General features: G+C 38.7%; 1 protein-coding gene across 2 annotated transcripts in view; it reads left to right on the top strand.

Moving 5' to 3' along the window:
• Nucleotides 1-1270: 1270 nt before the first annotated feature.
• The window catches only part of ESCO1 (establishment of sister chromatid cohesion N-acetyltransferase 1), a 33681-nt gene continuing 12075 nt past the window's right edge, over nt 1271-22876 (top strand). For both annotated transcript variants that reach the window (XM_039569981.1, XM_039569985.1), the window contains exons 1-8: nt 1271-1365; nt 3977-4080; nt 4239-4437; nt 5012-6374; nt 7024-7135; nt 8319-8382; nt 10458-10572; nt 19856-19987. In XM_039569981.1, the coding sequence (XP_039425915.1) occupies nt 4241-4437; nt 5012-6374; nt 7024-7135; nt 8319-8382; nt 10458-10572; nt 19856-19987 (1983 nt within the window). In that variant the 5' untranslated portion in view covers nt 1271-1365; nt 3977-4080; nt 4239-4240. The remainder of the gene's footprint in view (nt 1366-3976; nt 4081-4238; nt 4438-5011; nt 6375-7023; nt 7136-8318; nt 8383-10457; nt 10573-19855; nt 19988-22876) is intronic.

Here is a 22876-nt window from a genome sequence, read left to right as displayed (position 1 = left end):
ACAAGCAAGCGTCTGTCCTGCTTTACACCCAAGTGACATACACTGGCACCATGACACACCTGTACCAAGGGGGCTGGCAGCTGTCTGCGCACCTGCACCGCCGAGCAGCAGCTGAGTAACCTACTTCAGAGGTGTCTGCAAACATAATTGTGAGAAGGGGTCTGCAAACTCTGAGGAAATGCTGCTGCAAGCACATCTGCTGTAATACCACCAGGAACTTGGTGGGACTCAGAATCACAGAAACACAGAATCAGTCAGGTTGGAAAGGACCACAGAGGGTCATCTGGTCCAACCTTCCTGTCCAGGCAAGGTTATTCTAGAGTACATGGCAAAGAATTGTGCCCAGATGGTTCTTGAGTATCTCCAGTGAGGGAGACTCCACAGCCTTTCTGGGCAATCCGTTCCAGAGCAGGGTCACCCACACAGTAAAGAAGTTCTTCCTCACGTTCAGGTGGAACTTCCTGTGCATCAGTTTCTGCACATTGCTTCTTGTCGCACTGCTTAGCACCACCAAGGAGAGCCTGGCTCCATCCTCTAGGCACCACCCTTTAGATGTTTATATACATTGCCAAGGTCCCCTCTCAAGTCGACTCTTCACTTTTCATTTCACTACGGCTGCCAGCTGTGAGGTGTCAGCTGCTGACTGACACAGCGCGGGCCGCCAGCGCGGTCACTTTGTCCCCACTGGCCCCATGGCACGTGGCGCCGCTTTCCCTCCTTGTTTTTGGCAAAGGACGAGGCTCGGACAACCCACCCGGGCACCCAGCAGTGCGAGTGGGCCGAGCCACCGGGACATCGCCGCCAGAGGGGAGCTTAAAGATTGTCTGGTTCCAATCCCCTTGCCGTGGGTAGGGACACCTCCTACTACAGCAGGTTGCTCAGAGCTTCATCCAGCCTGGCCTTGAACACTTCCAGGGACGAGGCATCCACAACTTCTCTGGGCTACAGGTTCCAGTGCCTCATCCTCTCACAGTAAAGAATTTCTTCCTAATACCTAACCTAAACCAACCCTCTCTCAGTTTGAAGCCATTCCCCGTTGTTCTGTCAATATATGCTCTTGTAAGCATCCTCCATTCCTTAGATGCATGTTTTAATTAGTACCGTCTCTGGATTCCTTACTGAACGAATTCCCATACGGCAGCGACGCCCTCACACAGGCGACTGCGCATGCGCGCACCACGCCGCTTCCCGCCCTCCCCGTTCCGACTCCCGCCGGAAGATGCCCCGTCCCCGCCGGGGGAGGCTGGGCCGGCGGCGGGGCGGGCGGGACGGGGCGGTGCCGCGGCGGTGCCCGGCTGTGGGCGGGTTCGAGGCTCGGGCTCGCCGCCTCCGCCAGCCCCGGCACGTCGCTGACACCCTCGCGAGGTAAGCGGCCGCCGGCAAATCGGGGGACGGGGGGGCCCGAGGAAGTTGCTCTCCCCCGCACTCCCCCCCCACCCCACCCGTGTCCTGGCGGGCCCCGTCACCCCCGTGCGCCCCGTCCGGGGCCGAGAGCCCGGCGGCGGCTCCTCCCCGGGCCTGCCCGCCGCTGTCGCGGGGGAAGCGGGCCGGCCGTGCCTTGTCGTGAGCGGGAACCGGAGCGGGCGCCCGGCGGCGTCCGGCCTCATCCCGGCACCCCCGCCCTGCCCCGGCGGCCCGGGCCGCGGGAGCTCCTGGCCGGGAGCGGGGGCTCCCCGCCAGGCCCTGCTCCAGGAGGGCTGTCACTGCGGGGCGCTGGGGCGGCTGACACCGGGCCACGCTTGGAGCCCAGCCCTTCCCTCCCCTTCTTTTCCCTTCCCCCTGAGTTGTGCCGTAGGGGCTGCCAGGCGCTGCCGTGGCCCTTAGCCGGGACGTCTCAGGTTCGAGACGCCGTGCCCTGTCCAGCAGGTGGGCAACCAGCCTTAGCCCCTGCTTTAAGGACCGGAGGCTGTAAGACTCGCGTTTCTCTGTTTTGTTCGTTTGTCGGTTTGGGTTTTTTTTGGTTTGATGTTTTTGATTGCTCTGTTCTGTTGTTCCGTTTTTTTTCCCCTGTAATTCTTGCATCAAACCTTTGCTTGAGTTCTAGTTTGTTCTGCACTTGTGTGTCTTCCCTGCTTTCCATAATCCGGCTTTTACTAGAGGGTGACTTCTCCAGGGCAGAGACTGCCAGTTCTGGAACGTCTGGAAAAGACTTTGCTCTGTTGTGCAAAGTGTTAGTAGGAAAGAAATTACTGTTCAAGAGCTCTGTGGGAGGAGAGTGTATTTTGTAGTTTCCTGAGGAGTGCCAGTGAGGGAAGTTTTGTACTTTCTGTGTTGTACTTGAAAGTCTTCTGTGAGTGTGCCATGTCATGTCTGGAAAAAACCGAAAAAGGTCCAGGTGTACACAGTGTGTGTCATGGTATTCTCAGATTCTGAGGGTCAGTATTGTGCTCTAAGAGACCAAAGGCCTATTCAGCAGCTGGGCTGTTATTTTCAGGATGAGTGGCCATACCGCAGCTCTGACAGATTTTCTTTGACTGGTGGAAACCCATAGGCGTGTGAGATGTTATGGAGCTCATGAGCTATTAGAATGTAGGCACAGAAATTCTGTTACCTGTTCCTTAGGGAGAGACGTGAAAATAGCACCACAAAAAGCGCTGTTAGTGATTTCTTCCCTGGGTAGAATTTAAAAAATATACCTCAAATATGGGTTTTTGTCATGTATCCTCTTTAAAGGAGGAGGTCAGAAGACAGCACTGGTGTCTGGAATCTGAGTTTCAATCAGCTTTTTAATAAAATTACCTGTTTTACATGGTTAGAAATGCTTTCGTAAGTGGATAAATGAAAAATGAGGTGAAGGACAATATAAAGTCTAAAGAAAAAGTGCAGTTGTTTACTTTTTCCTTTTGGATAATGACTAATTATTAAAAGGAACTTAACATAAGTGTCTTTCAAATTATTAGAGAAAGACACTCATTTGTCAATACTGGAAGTTGTACTTTAGTTGTAATGAACTGACAGTGTCTGGTCTGTGTTGCACAACTGGTGACTTGTTCCTGTTTGACCTTAAAAATCTGTCAGATTTAACATCAGATCAGTTAAGGTTTGAAAAGCAATGTAGTTTCATAGAAATCTGTATATAAGCTGTAAGTCTGTCAGTAACAAAAATTAATAGGTAATTCTTGATTGAAAATGGTGATGTGGAGGTTCTGACCACTGAGTCTTCCAGTAAATTTTTTTTTTTTTTACAAATTTTATAGAGTTATTACTGAAACTTTATTGAGCAATTATTATCTATGCCATAATACAGTAACAGTGTCTTTGAATAAGGGAACTGAAAAGTTTCAGAAGTCAAAAATGTATATGAAAGGGATGATCAGCCAAACTGGTGAAGATTTTTTTACCAAGAATCTCTGTTAGTTTTCAGACTCTTGTGCAGAGTAACTTCTGCATCGTTAACATCATTTCAGTTCTCTTGAAGACATTAACTGCCCAAGGGAAATATCTCTCATAATGCTACTTTCTAGGCTTTCCATCTCTTGATTTGTAGCTTAAGTCATGTTAGAAGGAACAGTTGTAGGTGGTTGCTAATGTCTGTGAAGTTCTGTTGTAGCAGCCACAAAACTTGGTAACTGAGTCTAATGTATTTATTCCCTGTCACTGTGAAGCACAAGACTGACAGCAGTCCCACTTTCTTATTGGCTGTGAAAGAGAGCAGCACACTATTTTCTGGAAAAAGGTGAAAGGCTGAGAAACTTGTTTTTGAATTGTACTGTTATCTGCCACCTTTCGAAAGGTAAAAGGGTGTAGTGTTTAAGACAGCAAAGTGCCAAAAATTGTTGGATATGGAAATAGGAAATAAAATTTGCCAGTTGTTTTTTGGTTGGTTGTTGGCTTGGATTTTTTTTTTTTTTAGTTCCTTATCAATGAAACTTTAAAGCTAAGCATTGTTTGAGGGGATGGAAGAGGGTGGGAATTCAGAGTCTGAGAAGGAAGTTAATGAAGTGTTTACTGCATGAACATTTTCTGTTCTTCATAGGTGGCATGAAACGTCCTGTTTGTAAGCATATGCATAAGGAATGCTCTTGGCACACCTTGATAAGTTACTTTGGCCTAAACATCGATTGCCTTTTGTAAAAACCTGTAAGTAAAATAAGTATAATTTGGTTTGAGATTGCTTTGATGATTTGCTTTCTGATCACACCATGATCTGGCTATAAAAGGAAAAGTGAATATATAAAAGTGAAAAGTTATGATATTTGACAAAGAATCTAAAAGCTGAGTCACTTGGTTTTTTACAGAAATGGCAGCTCAGAAAAGGAAGTCTACATTAGTAGAGCCTTCTGCTAAACGTCCAAAGCTGGACAAGAACAGCAAACCATCTTTGTCAAAGAAGGAAAAAGAGGTGTCGGATACAAAACATGGCTCAAATAAATCAAAGCCCAATCAGTGTGCAGTGCAGGAGAAAACTGTACTCAAAACCTCTGTCAAACCAAACAGGTCAGTGACAAAAAAAGTACGTAATTGTTTCGTGTTATCTTGATAGACTACACTAGTGCAGAAACAATCTAAGCAGGGGGAATCCGAGTTAAAGATGCAGCTAAATAGTTAAATAGTGCTAGAAGGGAGATCAGATTTAAATCATTATGTATGCTGTCTGCTACAGGATTTTTCTGTGGAAGCATGTAAGTGTCTTGAAATCCAGAAAGACCTCCTTCAAAAACGTTTCTGAAGTAAAAATAAATTTAATATTATCTAAGCTCATACTTCATTTGAAAGTCACAAGTATCAGTGATTAAAAACTGCTAGACATATTAAAAAGCGTTCATCTGGGGTTCATTGTTCAGTTTTGCAATGCATAAATAACATTAAATACAACACTTAAGAGTAACCAGGTGGAAGTGAGCTCCTTTCTGGAACAATTCTAGGGCAAATTCTTCTAAAACTATTGAGTGTATAAGATCTAGTGTTTTTTAAAAAGAAAAGAAAAAAAGAGGCAGAGGAGGAATGAAAAGAATCTTATGACAAATTCTACTTTCTGGATGCTGAAAAAAATATTATTTGAATCTTTCAGTGATAACACCAATGAACCTGAAGTAGTAACACGCATGACTACAAGATCATCAGCATTGAACTCAAATAATAAAACAATACCTGGCAAAACAGTCCAGCAGCAGCAGCCTAAATCTGCAGAAAAAAAGGAGGTATGCCAGAAAAAATCTGTGCAAGAAATTCCTAAGTCAAAATGCTTAATTGCACCAAACGAGCCAGTAACAAGGAGATCACAGAGACTGCAGCAGTTAACACATGTACATGTTCCAGCAAGATCCCTGCGCAGCAGAGAAGTTAAAGAAGAAAAAGTTTTGGAAGTTAAGCACGGTAGCCAGGCAAAAAGACAGGCTCACAGTGTTGCAGCAAAACCACTGAAATCTGCTGGAGGGAAAACGGAACAGAAAAACATAAAGCCAAACAATACAAACGAGGATAAAGAAATACACGGAGAAGTGACCAGCTCTCTGAAAGAGAAAAAGTGTAAAGCAGGCAATAAAAAAGATAATGCCAGTAGCTTTCAGCACAGTCTTCAAGGGTCCTCATCATGTCCTGATGAGAGTCTTGAGGAGGTCAAGAAAGACCAAACAGGCCCTGTATCTCCTAATTCTAGCAACACGAAGAAAGTAGAAATTGATTCTCTTAAGCCAAATTCTACAGCATCTAAGGAAAAGCAACAAACACATCAGACCGTAAAAGCCAGTACAAAACCAAAAAATACTCCACAGCCATCTGTAAGTGAGACAAATGTGGCTGATCAACCAGAGAATGATGCAAAATCTAAAAGGGTGAGCATCCTTGAACTTTGTGAAGAAATTGCAGGTGAGATTGAGTCAGATACAGTAGAAGTGAAAAAAGATTCCCCTAATGCAGAGGATAGCAAAACAGAGGAAAAGCATGATGACACGCAGTTACAGCAAAGTGAAATGCTTACTCAGAAAGAACCCAGTCAAAGTACTCAGTGCAAACGGTTTTTCCCTAGCAAAAAAGCAATGCCTGTCAAATGTACTCTGAATGGTAGAAATAACTCCTCAAACAAAAACTCTAAATGGACCAAAATTAAATTGCTGAAAGCTAGTAACACGAAGCAAAGTAACTCAAATTCTCCAAATGCCCCCAAGCTTCCTTTTCTGAAAGATTTCCCTGAAGTTTCAGAGGCAAGTCAAATGGCTGCAGAAGCAGAGCTTTCAAAGGCACAAGGCAAGCTGTCAACAAGACTGTTTGAGAATGAAAGTACAACTTGTGTGCAGGAGAAATCAAATACTTCATCTGAAAGAGCTGAAGCTAAAGAAGTGACATTAGAAACAAAACAGCCCACAAGGAAAGATGCAGAAAATGGTTTGTTGCCTAACTTGACAAAACGTTTATGTGAGCCAAGACCAGATGAGGTAAGTTATTTTAATTATGTTGTTCAGTGGGAGGTTGTTCTAAATCTATTTTGTTTTCTGAGAATCCATGCTCAGAACTGTTTTAACACTGATTTTCTTTTACAGTAATCTGAAATTTTCAAATGTATTAAAGATTTACTGCTGCGTTGTCATAGATGGGTGATAGTAAACTGAAAAATTAATCGATTTTACCTTCCTAGATTCTGTTGTTAACTAAATGTTGATCAGTAAAATTTTGTGCTGGAGCCAAAGGTTGTACAGATTCATGTGGACACTTCTTTGTGCCTTCAGTTTCTATAGCTGCTTTGTTCTGCAAAGGTGTATTAGGAGAGCACTTGTTTCTCTCTCATTTCCCTATCTGAATGAGTTTCTATTAAAATTTAGGATTTTAAGGAAACTCTGTTATATAGGAAATATTTTACAAGCTTATATATAAAATGAAAAAGATTTTTTTCAAAATCAATACCACAAAGTTCAACATGGACTAGCTAATCAATTGCACTTTGTCTGCTTAAATTAACACAGGAATCAGAAAACCAGTGCTGTATTCAGCATGTTAATACTTAGTTAAATGACTGGTTTTGTTAATAGGTTAAAGACATTGGATAGCTTGCATGTTTTTTTATTTAATGTTTTCTGTTTTGCCTAGAACTTTCGATTACATTTGGAATCAAGTCCAGAAAGTTCTCCAGTAAAGTGTGTTACAGCTCCTAGGCCACCAAAACAATTGAAAAAAGAACCCAGAGAAAGTGAACCTCAAGGTAACTGTCTAGTATGAATTTCTCCACTTGGTTTGATCAGTTCTGTGGGAAGCATAAGTCTCCCTTTAAGAGGAGTGCTTCACAGAGTAAGGTGTAGCTGGCACACAGCTGAACTTCTGGGGGTGGAGCTGTTGACCGGCGGTTTTGTATGGCTTTGTGTGACACCCAGGGCCACTTGAGTAGCTGAAATGTACTGAACCAAAATGTATTTTTTTCTCTGGGCTGTGCAGTGAGAAAGAGGGGAAACCCAACCAGATTCTTTCCTATTCCATGTAATAAAGCAGTAGAACTTCCATATTTCAGTTGGCTTCTTCTCTTGGCTTGGTTTTTGTTACTTCTCTGCTCTATTTACTTTGAATAAGTATCTGCATTTCTTCTAAATTTTTCTACTTGATCTTAACCAAATTATTACTTCAGTAATCATTCTCCTGTTTTTATTACATAGTCTTCATTTATCAGCACGTGAATGCAGTTTGTGAAAGCTTATGATGAGTGTGATGTGAATGTTTTGACTGAAGTACATTTGACTAAGAAATACTATCAGTGGGTCACTAACTTTTCATTAATTTTTTTTCTGTTCTTAGTGGTGAGGGGTTTGTTCTGGGGTTTTGGTGTATTTTCTTAGTCTGAACCTTAGTTCGAATGCACTGTTCTATTATTTAGCTTAACTAAATAGTTGGGGTTTCTTTCCTGCCATTGTAGGATACTTTTGAAGGGTAAACACTCTTAATTTCTCTTGGAGAATTAAAAAAAAAATTTTTTTCTTTCTTTTGTTATTCTTGATTGTTTTTCTTTAAAGTGTTTTTCTTAAGTGTTGTAGAACATGCTTCAGGGGGGGCATACTATACATTTATTATTCTGATAAAATATATACAGCTATTTATATATGTGTGTCAGTATAAACATATTTAAAATCCTATATAGTTTACTGCTGGCCTTGTTTAGCTGCTGCAAAGTGTTCTGCAGAATTGCTGTCAAAATGCTGGAGAAAAATGCCTTTTTTTTAATAAGTATACCAGGAGAAAAATGCGAATACTGCCTCAAACTTGAATTTTTTTTTAGGCCATGAACAGATTGCAAAGTTGTCTTGAATATGCTTTTTGAAATTCACTGTTTGTGTAACTCAAATTTCCTTTGCAACTAAAAACTTTATAATGAAGTTACGATCTTTGATTAATTGTAGATTTGGCTCCCACGCAGTTGATGCAAACATCACTTACAAGTCAAGCTTCTGAATCTGAGAACAGGTATAGTATTTCATACATTAGGAAATTGCAGTAACCTTGCATAGAGTTATGAGAGAATTTATTACAAAACTGTTGTCTCCCAGCCTCAGTTTTCAGTTTCAAATAAGTGACTTGTCCTTTGTTTATACAGACTTTCATTTTACCCCATTGTTAAGGGATGTTTTTGCTTTGCTAAGGAAATCATCAAGATATTTTTAGCTGTGCATTTATTTCAAAAAGTATTATTTAACAGAGTTGGAAAAACATTTTTACTGGTCTCTTCCTCAGATGGGAACCAGAGAGTAAGGGAAGGATTTGCCACATGATTTTCACTTGCTGAATTATTTCACTTAGGTTTGGAGTTTTTTACTCCTTGAACTATGGGAGTCTTGTACATGTGAAATCTTTTTAGGTGGGGAAGAGGGGATTTAATTTGGAATTTCATGATTGCTGTGAAATGAAGGTGTCAGCAGCCATATTAAAAAGAAAAAGTTCTTAGTACTAAGTTTGTCTTACAGTTCAGGTTTGCATTTTAGCCTTGATCACGTTGACTTACAGTTTTTTGAGCAATCCTGGCATAGACTCTGGTTTTAGTCAATTACAAGCTAAAGACAAAAATTTCTTTGTATCTGATACCTTGAGCAGTAGCAGTGGTCAGTGTGTTGTTACTGCTTTCTATATTCATAATGGGGACAAAAAGAAATGTTTCAGGTTAATTTTCAGTACATCTCTCTGAGGCCCCATTAACAATTCTGACTAACCAACTCCTTTGTACATGTTGAAAAACTAAACTACTATGGAACTTCACAGAAGATGGATAAGGAAGGTAGATGCAAACTACTTAAATGAGTGGTTTAAAATGTATTGATAAGTATTACAATAACTTCGATTTTTCATGTTTTTATTCTCAACGGTCAAACAGGTTTATGGTATCTAACTTAAATTTATTACCTTTACTGCCTGAACAGGCTCCTATTGCTTTACTATTATCTGAATATATATTTTAATTTTGAGACCTTTCTTACCCTGCTTTCTCTATGATGTCCAAGATTTAAGCCATCATTCTTTCTGTGGTACTCCCGCCATAACATAGAGTAATCTGTTATCTGTGTGCACATCAACAGTGACGTAGCTCTCTTTAGGGCTTTGTAGGAAAAGGCAAACCTTTAAGTAGCTACTTAATGCAAATTTTAGGGCACATGAAAGGAATAAATAATTAACCCTAATTTAACACAAAAAATACTGTTTTAAAAGTGTCTGGCAAGAGTGTTATTTTTTAAAAAGCTCTCTGGATTAACCTGCTGCCTGTGCTACAGCAGGTGCCACAATTAAGCGTTTGGTCCTGTGTCCTTACTTGGCTCAGAAACAGAAAATATGTAAATATCTAGTATGTATTGAAGTATGTGTATTTTTGTGTGTGTTTTGCTTTGGCAATCTCCACGAGTTTTATCCAAACCTGGAATAAATGTCATTTTTTTCCCCTGAATACGGTAGCAAGTTCATAGAATGACTTTGGTGACGTATTTTCCAGTGTTTTCTCTCAGCTGTGACAAGGGGAAATTTAAACTCAGTGAGATTGCAGTGATACCCATGCATTTATTCCTTGGGTCCTCTTCTTCCTCCCTTCACTGTCAGTTGTTAGAAGAGAGTAAGTTTTAATTGTAAGGATTTGACATCTGGTTTAGATTTGTGAGAATGTATTTACATGGTCTGCTTTAGCAGCCTGATGTATGATACCTAAACCTTACACTGGAAATATATAGCGTTAGACACCATTGGTCATGCTCTGGAAGTTCCTCTTTTGAATGCTGGTGCTAATGGTTGTGACTAATTGACCCACTTGATAATAATTTTTTCCTCATAAACCAAAAAATTCTTGTAGTTAGGCTAGTCACAGACTGTGTTTTTTGATTAATCCTTTTATTTCCTTCGTTTTCCATTTGAATTGCAGATAAAAATATACAGGACTGTGTTTTATGTAAGTAATTTGGATTAGCATCTTGGTAAAGTTTGTACTAATCACAGTGGTTCTGAATATCTAGCATGATGTGTATAAGCAGTTCCATTTTTAACATGAAATGTATTTGTATTTCAAGGGTTCCATTGTCAAATCCTTCATTAGCATCAAAATGCAGTAACTTGCCATCATCTGAGGAACATATTCAGAAGCTAAAAGAAGCAGGAAAAGATGGTGATAAGCAGCTGATCACAGTAAGTAATACCCTTTTAGTAAGGCTTATAGCTTCTCGAAGAAATTACTTCTGAATTTGCAGTGCTGTGTTTTAACAAATTTGTCTAAAAATCATTACTTATTCATACTACTTACCACCACTGTAAATGACTTGTAAAAGTAGAACCTGTACTAAATTGCCATTCAGTGTTGATGGGAGATTGGTGGCAGCAAGCCTTAATGTTTAATGTTTCTTGTTAAAATAAATTTCTGCAATTTCTAAATAGAATGGCTGTTCTTGGAAAATAGGGAGAGTGAATGTGTCTTTACTTCCGTGTAAATTATCAGTTTCTTAAAATTTCAGATTTATAGGAGGAGATGTATCTGGTAGATTGCGTGCAAAATTAATACCAACAGATTTGTTCCTGTGTCCTTAAAGTGTCCATTGTTCTGAGACCAACTTAAAGATTTCCCAGTGCATGCACTTATTTTTACCATAGTATTTAAGCAACAGTACCAGTTAGGTTATTTATTCTTACCCTTTTGACTGTTAGCTACAAAATACAGGTAACAATAAAATGCAAAATGAGAAGGGAGTGACACAGTTGTTCTGTCGTCTTGTAGAATCACACAACTTGATTGTGAGAGAGTTGGAGTTTTTAGTTGTTTTGGTTTGTGTTTTTAATAACCCCCATGTCAGCTAATCCTTGAGAAATGAAAGGCTAGAGAGGGAGAGGAATCCAGGCCATTAGGAAGGACGCAAGTTTCTTATGAAATTATACCTCTCATACATATAATTGGAGATGTTACTAAATCGTAATTTTTTCATGTAATACATGGATTATACACATGGAAGTATTTACTGAAATAGAACCAAGTGAATTCTGAACACTGTCTTATATCCATATTGAAATATTTTAAAACTAGAGCTTCCTAGAACTAAATTTATAAATATATCCTTCATTTGCCTGAAGTTACACAAATCTAGGCACATACAAATCTAGGCATGTGAATGCCCAGCCGCAGAATAACTGAACTGTGTCTAACGTTTAAGAAGTATTTCAGTTACTGCCTCTTTGAAATTCATTTTACCAACAAAATTAAAATAAATTATTAAATATTTTAACTACATTAAAAGGACTATAAGAATATCCCTTTTCATTTCTGTAAAAGTAACTTAATTTTTACTCACACAGTAATAGAACTTGGCTGAAAAGTTGCTAGGATCTTTGACAAGAAGAAATACAGAACTTCCTGCTTTGCTACTGAAGAGGGGTTGTGTAGCCCTCTGCAGTGTTTATTATACAAAGAGAATTTTTGCAAGTTACTGACTACTATGCTGGTAGTATCCTTGTATTCAGCTAGAATTAGGAGAGTAATCTTTTCTTTAGGTATACAACAATAAAAGTTATTTACCAAACAAAATTTTAAAGAAAGGGTCATTGATGAAGAGCAATGGGGAAAATGAGGAAGAATGGGAGAGACTTAGTTTGTGGTTTTCTGTGTGTATTTCTGGAAAATGCAAGTGAGCATTGTATTTAATTTCTGAATGTGCAAGTAACAGCTTCACAGTATCTTGCATATTTCAGCACTTCATACAAATCTAATTCACTTTGATTTCATTGAGTTCAGAGTAGGCTTTTTATTGTGTGGAAAGGGCATTTTAATCCTTTTTATTGGTATTTCAGTTTACCAAGAAAACATTAGATAAGGTATTGGTCTGTTGTTCTTTTACCTTGGGGAAAACTGCTCTTTTGTCAAAACAGAGAGAGGAACCCAAATCACTAGGTAAGCCACTTTGTAAAATACTGACCTTGACCTTGATTACAGTGGAGATGAGACGCAGTTACATTTAGAATAGTTTGTGCCAGCTTCTGGAGGTGAAAAGTGGCTAAATTCATTTCTAAAGTACTAGACTTTCCTCTTACAAATACTCAAAAGATTGGGGAATAAATGCATGTAATAAAATAAGGTACGTTTTGTAATTAATAGTTTTGCTTGCAAAACAATGGTGAGTTTTTAAAATGTGGCTTCAGAATGGCTGGGCTTATTTTTCTATTAGTAGTTGTAATTATTTTCAAAGGTGTTTATGTTGTGAGAACAGAGAAATTATGAATTTGGTTTAAAAACTGCTGAAATTGAAATTTCTCCTATGTGGAGAGCAGTCTCACTACACAAGGTCGAATCACTTAAATTAGCATTTATAGTGTCTACAAAATTATAGTTAATAGCTAGAAATCATTTTTATTTTAAGTGTCTGGCATGTTAAGAGAAGCAGTTGCATTATTCTTTACCTTGAGCAAAGTTGGGAAGTCATGCTTTTATTCTTAGCAAGAGACATTTAATTAGCACTTTGTTAGCTTAAAAAAAAAATTAAATGCCTGAAAGATGCAATTTTGGGCTCTCCAGTGTGAAATCTGATTCTCTTGCAGATCTGTCAAGCCAGTCCATCTTAATGTATGTACAGAATCCTTTATTCTTTTTGTAACCAAAGCTGAAAAACTAATTATTTATTTGACTAGTCACATAATGCAGTATCTTTATTTTGCTGCTTTTTTACTACTGAATTTTCCTAGTCTTTTGTATGTACGTTTGACACCTGTCTTTTTAATTTTCTTTGCGGTATCTGAGGCTCAGAATCTGGAATGTTACAGTATTGTCTGTGTATTCTAATCTTTTTGGTCCCTGAGCTATATTTAGAGAGGTGTTATGGTAAAACTGGGCTTTGTTTTTCACAATATGCTTTGGTTTTTTCATATTTAATCCTTAAAGATGTATCTTAGCCTCCTCCCGTATGATTGCTATAATGAATAGCTTAGTTTTCTTTTTTTCTTAAGTAATATAATCTTTACAAGCTTTAAGGCTGTTTGGCTGTAAGAGAAGTGAAATAACACAAATTCTGTTCGTAGAAGAAATTTTTAGTAGCTGCACTTGCACCAGTCTTTCTTGGTACACATCATCTATTTATCTGGGCAACTTTCAAACATAAAATTATCTTCATTTTGTAGAAGTACATCTAAGTCAAACGATGGGTTGTTTCTGTTCAGATTTGCTTGCTGTCACACATCTTAAAAAGCAAGTCTCTTCAGAGCATGGAACTTCAGCTGAGAACAGCAAAGAGTCTAATATTCCAACAAACTTCATAAAGCAAACAGTGCCAGAAAACAATGGTGTTTGAAGTGACATGCAAAGACTTAGGCTCAGACTGAGGAGAGTATGATCTCTTTTTTTGCGGGAAAGAAATTAAGGTCGAGGCTTAAAATCCACTGCATTCCAAATCCGTGACTTAGTGTTTGATGGAATAGTCTGTTCTGAATATTTGTGAACTGCGCCCCTTACACTTCATTTAAATGAAGTTCAGTTGGTAGGTCAGCAGGTTGCATGAAGCTCCATAGGAAGCTTTATAGACTAATGCACTGGAATTGTTCTTTACTTTGCAATTACATGAATGTGATTTGCAAATACAGGAACTTGAATATGAAATCATCTGTTCTTTTAACTTCTGAAATAGAAATATAAATGCACAAAGCACATGTTTTCAGTTTTGATCAAAGGAGAGATGCTGTACAACCAAGACAAGGAAAGTCAGTTGTTTTCATCTTGTAAAAATTCTGCTTGCCTGTCCGACCTAGGACAGAATTTTGACCATAAAAATAAGAATTCATAAAAGCATTAATGCTACAAAGGAACGTCCTAAATAATTACCTGTGAAGCACAGGGACACTTACTCCATTTTGAGGAGGTCTGTTGCTTTGAATCTGGCTAGTATCTTGAAAATAAGTCATCAGTTTTAGAAAAAAATATATAAAATGAATGAACAGTGAAAACAAATCACCAAAGTGATAGAAGGATAGTATAGAGTTATGGAGACCTATTTTGCCTTTCTAGAGCTCTGAGTTAATGCCTGGATGCTAGCAAATGTGATTAAATGTAGTTGATCTTTATAAGTATCAGCAAGTGCATGGATCAGGATTGCTTGATGGAAGGTGCTTTTGATTCTTAGGTTTGAGTTGGTGCTACATGTGGATATGATGTGCATGCTGATCCAGTTTACACATTTGGATATTATACTTGAATTTTTCTTTACATATATTTTGATTAAAATTGAACACAGTTTCCTGCTTGACTGAAATAGGTTATCTATTAAATAAATATTTTTATTTAAGGTGAAAACGCAGCCCTTAGCGGAAATAATAAGTGTAAGAGTGATTTCTTATGAGCCTGAAGAAACTTGCATCGCAATCATTTGAAGTTGCTATTTTCTTCCTTAAACTGATATAGTCTGGTTAGGCAATTTCTCTGAAGATTTAGAGAATGGCTTTTGGGCAATCTCTCATTGTTCTCTTTAGTTCAGCACTGCCTCTCTCCTGTCCTGTAAGCCCAGTGAAAACGAGACAGTGACTGCTGTGTAAGCATAAGGGAGGGAGTTTGGTACTTGAGAGCAGTTACTTTTCTTCCTACACAAATGGTGCCCTTTGGGACAGCTCTGTTATTACAGGGATGGTATTCTTCCTTATTATCACTTCTTCCCGGTTCTTCTTCACTGCAGCAACCCAGCTTAGTCTTGCAAATTCAGGTGGCTTGTAAGTGGTGTCCTTTGTCCTGACGGGAGGTGGGAATGTTTTGTAACGTTAGCTGGGAGCTGCTACAGGAATTCAGGCCCCAAGGCCACTAACATTGTGTTGTGGGTTAACCCTGGCAGGCAGCTGAGCACCATGCAGCTCCTCCCTCATTGCCCCCAAGTGGGATGGGGGAGAGCAGTTTCACAGGTAAAGCAAAAGCAGTGCATGCAAGCAAAGCAAATTAAGGAATTCATTCACTACTGTTCATCAGCTTGTAGGTGTTCAGCCTTCTCTGAGAAAGCAGGACTTCATCATGTGTGACAGTTGGGAAGATAAATGCCATTAACTTCAAACACCCTCCCCTTCCTCCCTCTTTCCCCAGCTCTTATTGCTCAGCACGATGCCATACGGCGTGGGATAGCCCTGTGGTCAGGTGGGATCAGTTGGTCCTGGCTCTGTCCCCTCCCAGCTTCTTGGCACCCCCATCCTCCTTGCTGGCACAGCAGTGTGAGAAACAGAAAAGACCTTGAATGCTGTGTAAGCACTGTGCAGCAATAGCTAAAACATCCCTGTGTTATCATCCCTGCTTTGGTCACAGATCTAATACACAGCACCGCAGCACCTGCTGTGAAGGAAATTAACCTTATCTGAGCCAAAACCTGTGCTCATCAGAACACTTTCTGTGATATTCCTGATTAATATTTTTATATAGGTTAAGAACCTGTCCATCATAAATATTGTGCAGATTTATTTTCTTACTTTGTATTGTTTTTCATTTTGCTTTAGCCAATGACTAGTGAAGATACAATTTCGTGATGGGTGATGACCCTCCATTTTCATTTTTCAAGTATATTAAGTAAAACTAGAAACATCACAGCTTTGAAAGTTTCGAGTTGGTTTTGTTAGAATAGCTCTTTAGGAAGATGGGCACTGGTGACGGGCTGGTTTTTTCTTGGTTGGTTTGGGTTTTTTGTTCAAAATGAAGACTGGATTTTATTCTGAGTTGGGACATGTCTTCTGATCCTCCTGGTCAGCAAGGGGATCTATCCATCAGCTTCAGTCTTGAATGCATTTTTCACTGAAATAGCATTCTTTGACCTTTTAATTTTCTTTGGAGAGCCCCAAAATCTTTGTGTTGTTTCTTCCTGCACTTCTTGTATTTCCTTTCCAGCCTGCCTGTTTCTCTGGCTGGGCTTTATTCTTTGTTCTGTGAAAAGACTAGAGAAGAGGAAAAAACAATCTTCCTCTAACTAATACTAGCTAATCAAGACGAAGGTGACCTAATCTGTGCCTGAAGAGAGAGAAAAGAAAGGAAGAAAAAAAAAGGCCCCTTTTCATCTCCTACAGAGGCACCAAATGCCTTTTTTGCTTGCAGGGTTCCTTATTGCACATATGGAGGATCAGGAGACATGCACCTTCTCAAAGAAGATATTGGTAAGACTTTTCTTTCTGTCTAACACAGAATTAAGAAAGCCTTCTGAATTTAAGGCAGTGTTGTCTCAATGTTCAGTTACAGTTAGCCTTGAAACAGTGGATATCCTGTACTTGAGGATTGCCTGAGGTGCTGGAATGCTTAATTGCCATCTACACGTGCAGAATTTGCTTAGGAAATGAAAGTATATTTTTTCTTTATTGTTATTGTTTAGAAAACTGAGTTGTAATGGAGTAACACGTTTTTTTTCTGCCTGAAACCCCACATTTTCTTGAATATTCATCTGAAAAACATTTCTGTAAATTCTGAGTGCCAAACCTCTTGCATCTTTTTCTACTTGTGACAAGTCAGCACTTTATTTTTCAGTATCTGATGTTTGCTGAGAAGATTCCACCCCTACACTTTCAAATCCTAGTTATATTTACTCATAATACAGAAGGTGCTCCTAGGTTGTTGGGGTTTGGGGTTTTTCAGTTTTGTTTTGTTCGGGGTTTGTTTTGCTTGGCTTGGGATTTTTTTGTTGTTGTTGTTCTGGTTTTTTGGCAGCATTTTTTGTAGTTTTTTCGTTTTGTTTTTTTGGTTGGTTGTTGTTGAGCTCTTCCCATTAGGAAGGTCTGGCAAGCTTTAATGCAGTATTATGATTTGGGACTTTTTTCCTCTGGATGCATGCCCTTTCCACTTTTGCTTATGCAATGGCATCAGTTTAAAAATAGTCAGATCCTCTAGATGTTTTATTGAAGTACAAAAATGCATTCTTCATAATTCCTTACTTTATTTTGCATGTCCTTTTCTGTTGTTGTAGTCTGTGTTGGATTTTAAAGCTCCTGCTTTTAATTTTTGGCTGAAGTATTATGTCCTGTGCTGTGGCTTTGAAATAATACTTCAGTTATGCAAAAATCTTCTTCCTTGTCTTCAGGAGACTGTAAAATATTTCCTAAAGGCTGTACTCCACATTTATCAGGGCTGTGCAGTTCAAAAGATTGCTTTAGGTACTACAGTGTGCTTTTTTTGATAATTCATGAAACAGGGTTTTCATATTAACCTATGTTGTTAGCCCATTGATAAAACTGAATATGTGTAAAATAGTAGTATCTGTGAAATCCTTAGAAAACAAAATCCAAAGGGAAAATCTCCCCCCAAAACTCGAAGCCACTGATACCAGCAACATCTGAGAAAGTCTGACTGTAAATACAATATGGCAGTACTATTCCAGGGGAGTAATCTATTCCTGGAAACTTGCAAAACAGCATATGTATTTACAAGGCAAGATGGGGTGAGCTAGGAAGCCAGAGAACTTTGAGAATATCCTTGCCTTGAGTTTTCTGATGACTTCCTACATAACTAGGTTTTTTTTGGCTTGAGATTTTTGTTAGTAAACTTACAGGTTAGTTTAATACCTTGAGCTTCTTCATTATTTGAACAGAAACCACTTTACAAGACTTACTGCAGTACAAATACTTAAGACTTGCTTTATGTAGCTGATTTTCTAATTTAAATGGTGGGGTTTCTTGGCATATATTCCAAGCATCAAAGTACATTTCACTTACCCTCCTCTAGATATAGGGGCTATGTTCTCCGTGTTCAAGATAGGATTTTTAGGTTTGGTTCAGTTGGTTCATCTCTAGATAGTCAGCTGTACTGCCTTTTATCATTCAGGTATTAACCCTTGAAATGCAGTATCTTTTGGTGGCTAGAATAGGTACTTTGTTTTGCTGCTTTAGAGGAGGTCTGCAGGTGAAATAAAATGTGTTAGGTTTGATTTTTGCGCTTTTAAAAAGCTTGTCTTATTCTGACTTTACAAATCTAACCTCAGGGTTCATCTTTCCCTTTTCCTTCAGAAACATAATGTACTCCTGTTTCTCCTTCTGTATACAGTAGGAATCTATATGTTGATGTATGGTTAAAGCAATGACTTCCTAGATTCAGCTTCTTTGTTTTGGCTGAGTTCCATAGATGTGCTCCTAAGGAGATGTTCAACTCTGAGTTTGTCTGGCCTGTTGTGCCTTTAGTTTCTTCCTGGAAAGAAACTGATACCTACGCTTTAGATGGCACTAATGTCTCTTTGAAATAAGTTGCTGTTGTGTGGAGAATTGAACTGTTGTTTAGCTCTTAGACATGCCTTTGAAGATGGAAGGAATAGAAAATGTTTTGTAAATACTTCTTCTGTGTTGCAAAATGCTAACTTCTGTAAAATTCAGTTCATGTGATCTGTTTCCTTGCAAATTGCGCACACAGATCAATTTAATGTTAAGAAACACCCTCAAATCTTTTTTTCCTCATGTAGTGTACTGGTTTAGAGTAGAATAGAATAACCTCTTGTTTCTCTATTGCTTGTGATGTATGTTTAAATAAATTAAAAGTGACATTTATTGCTGCTTACATAAGCTCAATTTCCAGATGTAGTTGAAGAGAAAAAAAAGTAGTTTGAGCATTAAGCGGTAACTTAAACATGCATTTTTGGCTAGGGATTTCATCCTAACTGGTATTCTTTTGCTCTTTGCAAAAGGCAACCCCAGCACCTGGTACTTCACTCTTTTTTAGGCACTGACTCTGAAATCTGAGGATGTTTCCAAATTAATAACACTTTTAATGAATAAACATAAAGCAATAGGTAGAGTAGTGCCCTGAGTTTGGTAATGGTTGCATACAGAGTAGGAGGATAACCTAGAAGGTCATGAGTACTAGGATTTTCCATTTGCAGTGTAGCTGCTATACGGTGTCTCAAAAATTGCCTTGAAAGATTTGGTATTGATCAGCTGTTGCAGGCATTTTGCTGATCTTAATGATTATTTCCATAGCTTTTGTTTTTTTATAATACCCTTCCAGATTTTCAGGAAAATGGCTCACCTGTGGCCTACCTCAAAGCAGCTCACAACCAAAAGACAAGCAGCAGCAGAAGTGTGGGGAAAACCAAATAGTGTGGGGCTGGATATGGGAATTTTCTTTGTGGAAGATGTTTATATTTCTGCAGATGGGAAAATGAAGGAAGAATTCTCTGTTCTTCGTATGTCATAAAATAAAAGTAATTTGTTCAGAAGTTATGGGGGTGGAGGTAGTTTTTTTAGGTGGAGTTTGTCTTGGGATTGATGCCTGTGCCTTTTAAGGGTATATGGGTTTTTGAAAGATGAAATTCTAAATTCTGTGCTTGTTGTTTCTCCTGTTTCACCCCGTTTTAGCCTTTGTGTTGAATTTCCAGAAGATATGCTATTAGGAGGGATATCCAATTCAATGGAAGTTCTGTTCAACTGTATTTACCGCGCAAGGAATTGATAAATACCTGTTTTGTGGGTTATTTGTTGGTTTGGTTTTGTTGTTTTTCTTTTTTTATAGGATGGAGGACAGAAGAGATTTGGTGCTATTTCCTGTAATATTTGTGGAATGCTTTACACTGTGTCAAATCCAGAGGATGAAACCCAACATCTGTTATTCCACAACCAGTTCATAAGTGCGGTTAAATATGTGGTAAGAAAACCTTCTCTTTTGAAAGACATAAACAATATCTTTTGTTCGCTGTGTACTAGTTACAATTCATATTACATTAAGTTGTGTTTTAATAAATTATTATCACAGTAGGCCACAAATCATCCACTTTGGGAAATAAATGTTTTTAAAAGCCGTGGTAGAGAGGTTATATGTTATGTATAAAATTAGTTAGTACAGTAATGGCGTTTCACTGCCATATTACTATTTGTGCTACAATTATCTGATCTTTGGGAGGTGTGAGGATAGCGATAGGAAAACAAAGGAATGTCACTCTTCTGAAAGTACTAAATACAGATTTCTGTACCACTGGTGTTTGCAGCGATTAACTTAATAGTCAGATGAAGGGCTGACTGTCCTCCTTCTGTAAGTGTGTGATCTTAGATGACTTATAAATTACTTTTCCATTAATTATGTGTAATTTGAGGAGAGACTGCCTAGGAACTCAACTGATACAACTTCATAGTGTATTGAAGCTATACTGAATTTATAATGAGATTGTGATCTCCAAAATACAAAGTATTATTTCAAAGCTTCATTAGATATGCTGTCTCTGATTATATCTCTCATAATAAATCTCAGATTTGAAAAATGCTGTATAATTTCAAGTACATTGTAAAATCAGCTACTTCACACTAGCTGATATTACAAGACATAGGAAATGCCTGTTGACATGTCTGAAATCCAGAATAGAATCCACAAAGTTTATTTTCTTTATCATACATGTTACCTTCAGTACTCTACACTCGAGTAGATAAGACCTCCAGGATAACTGAACTGAGGCCACCTATTTATTTCATGTAGGTACCAAATGGCTGTTGGGCTGCTCTTAAATCTCAAGCACAGCTTTATCACACTGTTTGCAAATATAAAGATGTAACTTCATAACTAAAGTGCTTGAAACTCCCTGGTGAATAGTTCTGGTATTTATTCTGTCCTTGGTTAGTTTTCACCAAATAATCCAGATGTCTGGAAAGATCTCTTCTGATACACATTGGCTGCATCGTAGGGTGGGACTGGGCAGAAAGTGTGATGGAACTCAGTGCATTATAATGGCAGCATAAAATACATTTCCCCATTTTATCCTGTTTTTCCTCCCTCTCCCCACCCAAGTACTTTCAGATCTTGAATGTTACCAAAGATGTAAACATAACTTACAGAAGATGGTGTTTAGTTCTTTTGGACAGAAGCTGGCACATGAGTTCAATAGCTACTTAAAGCTGCTATGTTCATGTAGGTAAGAAGCTGTACTGAAGTTCTGAAAGTTTTGGAAGTTGAAAGAGCTGGAATTTCACACTTGTGTGTATGTCTAGGGTAACATAATTAACATAAAAGTGAATGAGCACACTGCCTTAAACCAGTCATAAATAACTTCATACAGAGTTAGGCATGCTTTTAATTGGAGAAAAACTTTCCCTGTTATTTTCTCACTTGCTAGCCATCTTCTTAAAACTTCCAACAATATGTACTCAAGCAAATTATTTGTATTGTCAGTTCAGTGAGTAAACAGTTTTCTCTCTGTAATCTTCTGAGGCTTTAGTTGTGTGTTATGACATTGTAGACAACTGTAGAACCATGGAGCCATTAATGCCTTAGGTTTTAACTTTCATATTTTTCAAATCCTGCACTGCCTAGTGTGTAACTCTGAAGTTTCTTGTAGCCTGTTAATTTCTGCTCTCTCACGCTAGGTAGGCATAACAAAGCCTCTCCAGGCCTGCCCTCCAAGGACACTCAGACCATCCTAGGCCCAAAATATGTAAACCAACATCTTACGAGGGGGGTGAGCTTGGGGAAACTACATCATTAACTGAAGCTTTAATTGGAGAATTAACCCTGATATACAAATGAACCAAACTTACAAAAGTGTGAAGAACTCGTGAGCTCTCATCCATCTTGGGGTCCATCTTGGCAGTAGCTTCTGGCTCCCAGGGTGTACCTTTGAAGGCCTTTCAAATAAATACCCACCTTTATTTCTTATTTTTGTCCAGTCTCTGTTTTTAGGTGGCCTCTCAAGGCATCACCATGATTTAGATGGTTATTCTGGAATGGAAACTGCAGAGTAAGAGGCAAAAGAAGAACTCTTAACGGGTCTTCAAATTCCCCTCTGATTTTTTTTCCCCCTCATAACAATATTTTTCCCTCAAACAATCTTAACACTGTTTTCTGCATGGGTGAACAACTTTTGCCATGCTAAATAGATAAGTTTATACCACTAGTCATTTGATCTGGAGTCAGTGGTTCTTGGTTGATAGTATTGTGACAGAAACATTCTCACCTCCTCTTAGAAAATAATTTCAATTTAAGATAAGCCTTCTTGTCAGTGAATTAGTACACCAAGTGACTACTTGTTAATTCTTAGTCATCCAGAAATACCAGAATGATTGCTAATTATCCTGGTTTTGCTAGGAGGTTTTTTGTGGGGATTGTTGAGAGGATGGCTCATAGGTTTCTGGATATTTGTATGTCGGTACTGTGTTGAAATTTTAACTGCCTTCCTTCCTTGCCCTGACAATGTTAGCTGGACAGTAGCATCAGGGGATTAAAAAAAGTGTACTAGGGTGTGTCCCAGTAACTCCTTGGTTAGGCTTTCTGGTCCAGGAAGATGTGGTCTCGGTGACCTTGATGTGTTACTTGATTAGCTCTCCTAACACTTGTTTATATGTAGTTGGTATGTTTGGCATTACTTGTGATTTAGAGGCCATTCTAAGATACCTTATAAGCATTTGTCATTCACATTCTTCATTTCGTATGATGAGGTCCCAGTCTGACTTGAGAAAAACTTTTTTTAGTTTTTTCTCCCTTTTAAACATCTCTTGTTATGGGCTCAGTCGTTCTATGAATGATTCATTTCACGGACTCAAAAAAAGTAGG

The sequence above is a fragment of the Corvus cornix genome, chromosome 2 (genome assembly GCF_000738735.6).
Source record: "Corvus cornix cornix isolate S_Up_H32 chromosome 2, ASM73873v5, whole genome shotgun sequence".
Classification (NCBI taxonomy): domain Eukaryota; kingdom Metazoa; phylum Chordata; class Aves; order Passeriformes; family Corvidae; genus Corvus; species Corvus cornix.
This window is presented reverse-complemented; position numbering and strand designations above follow the sequence as displayed.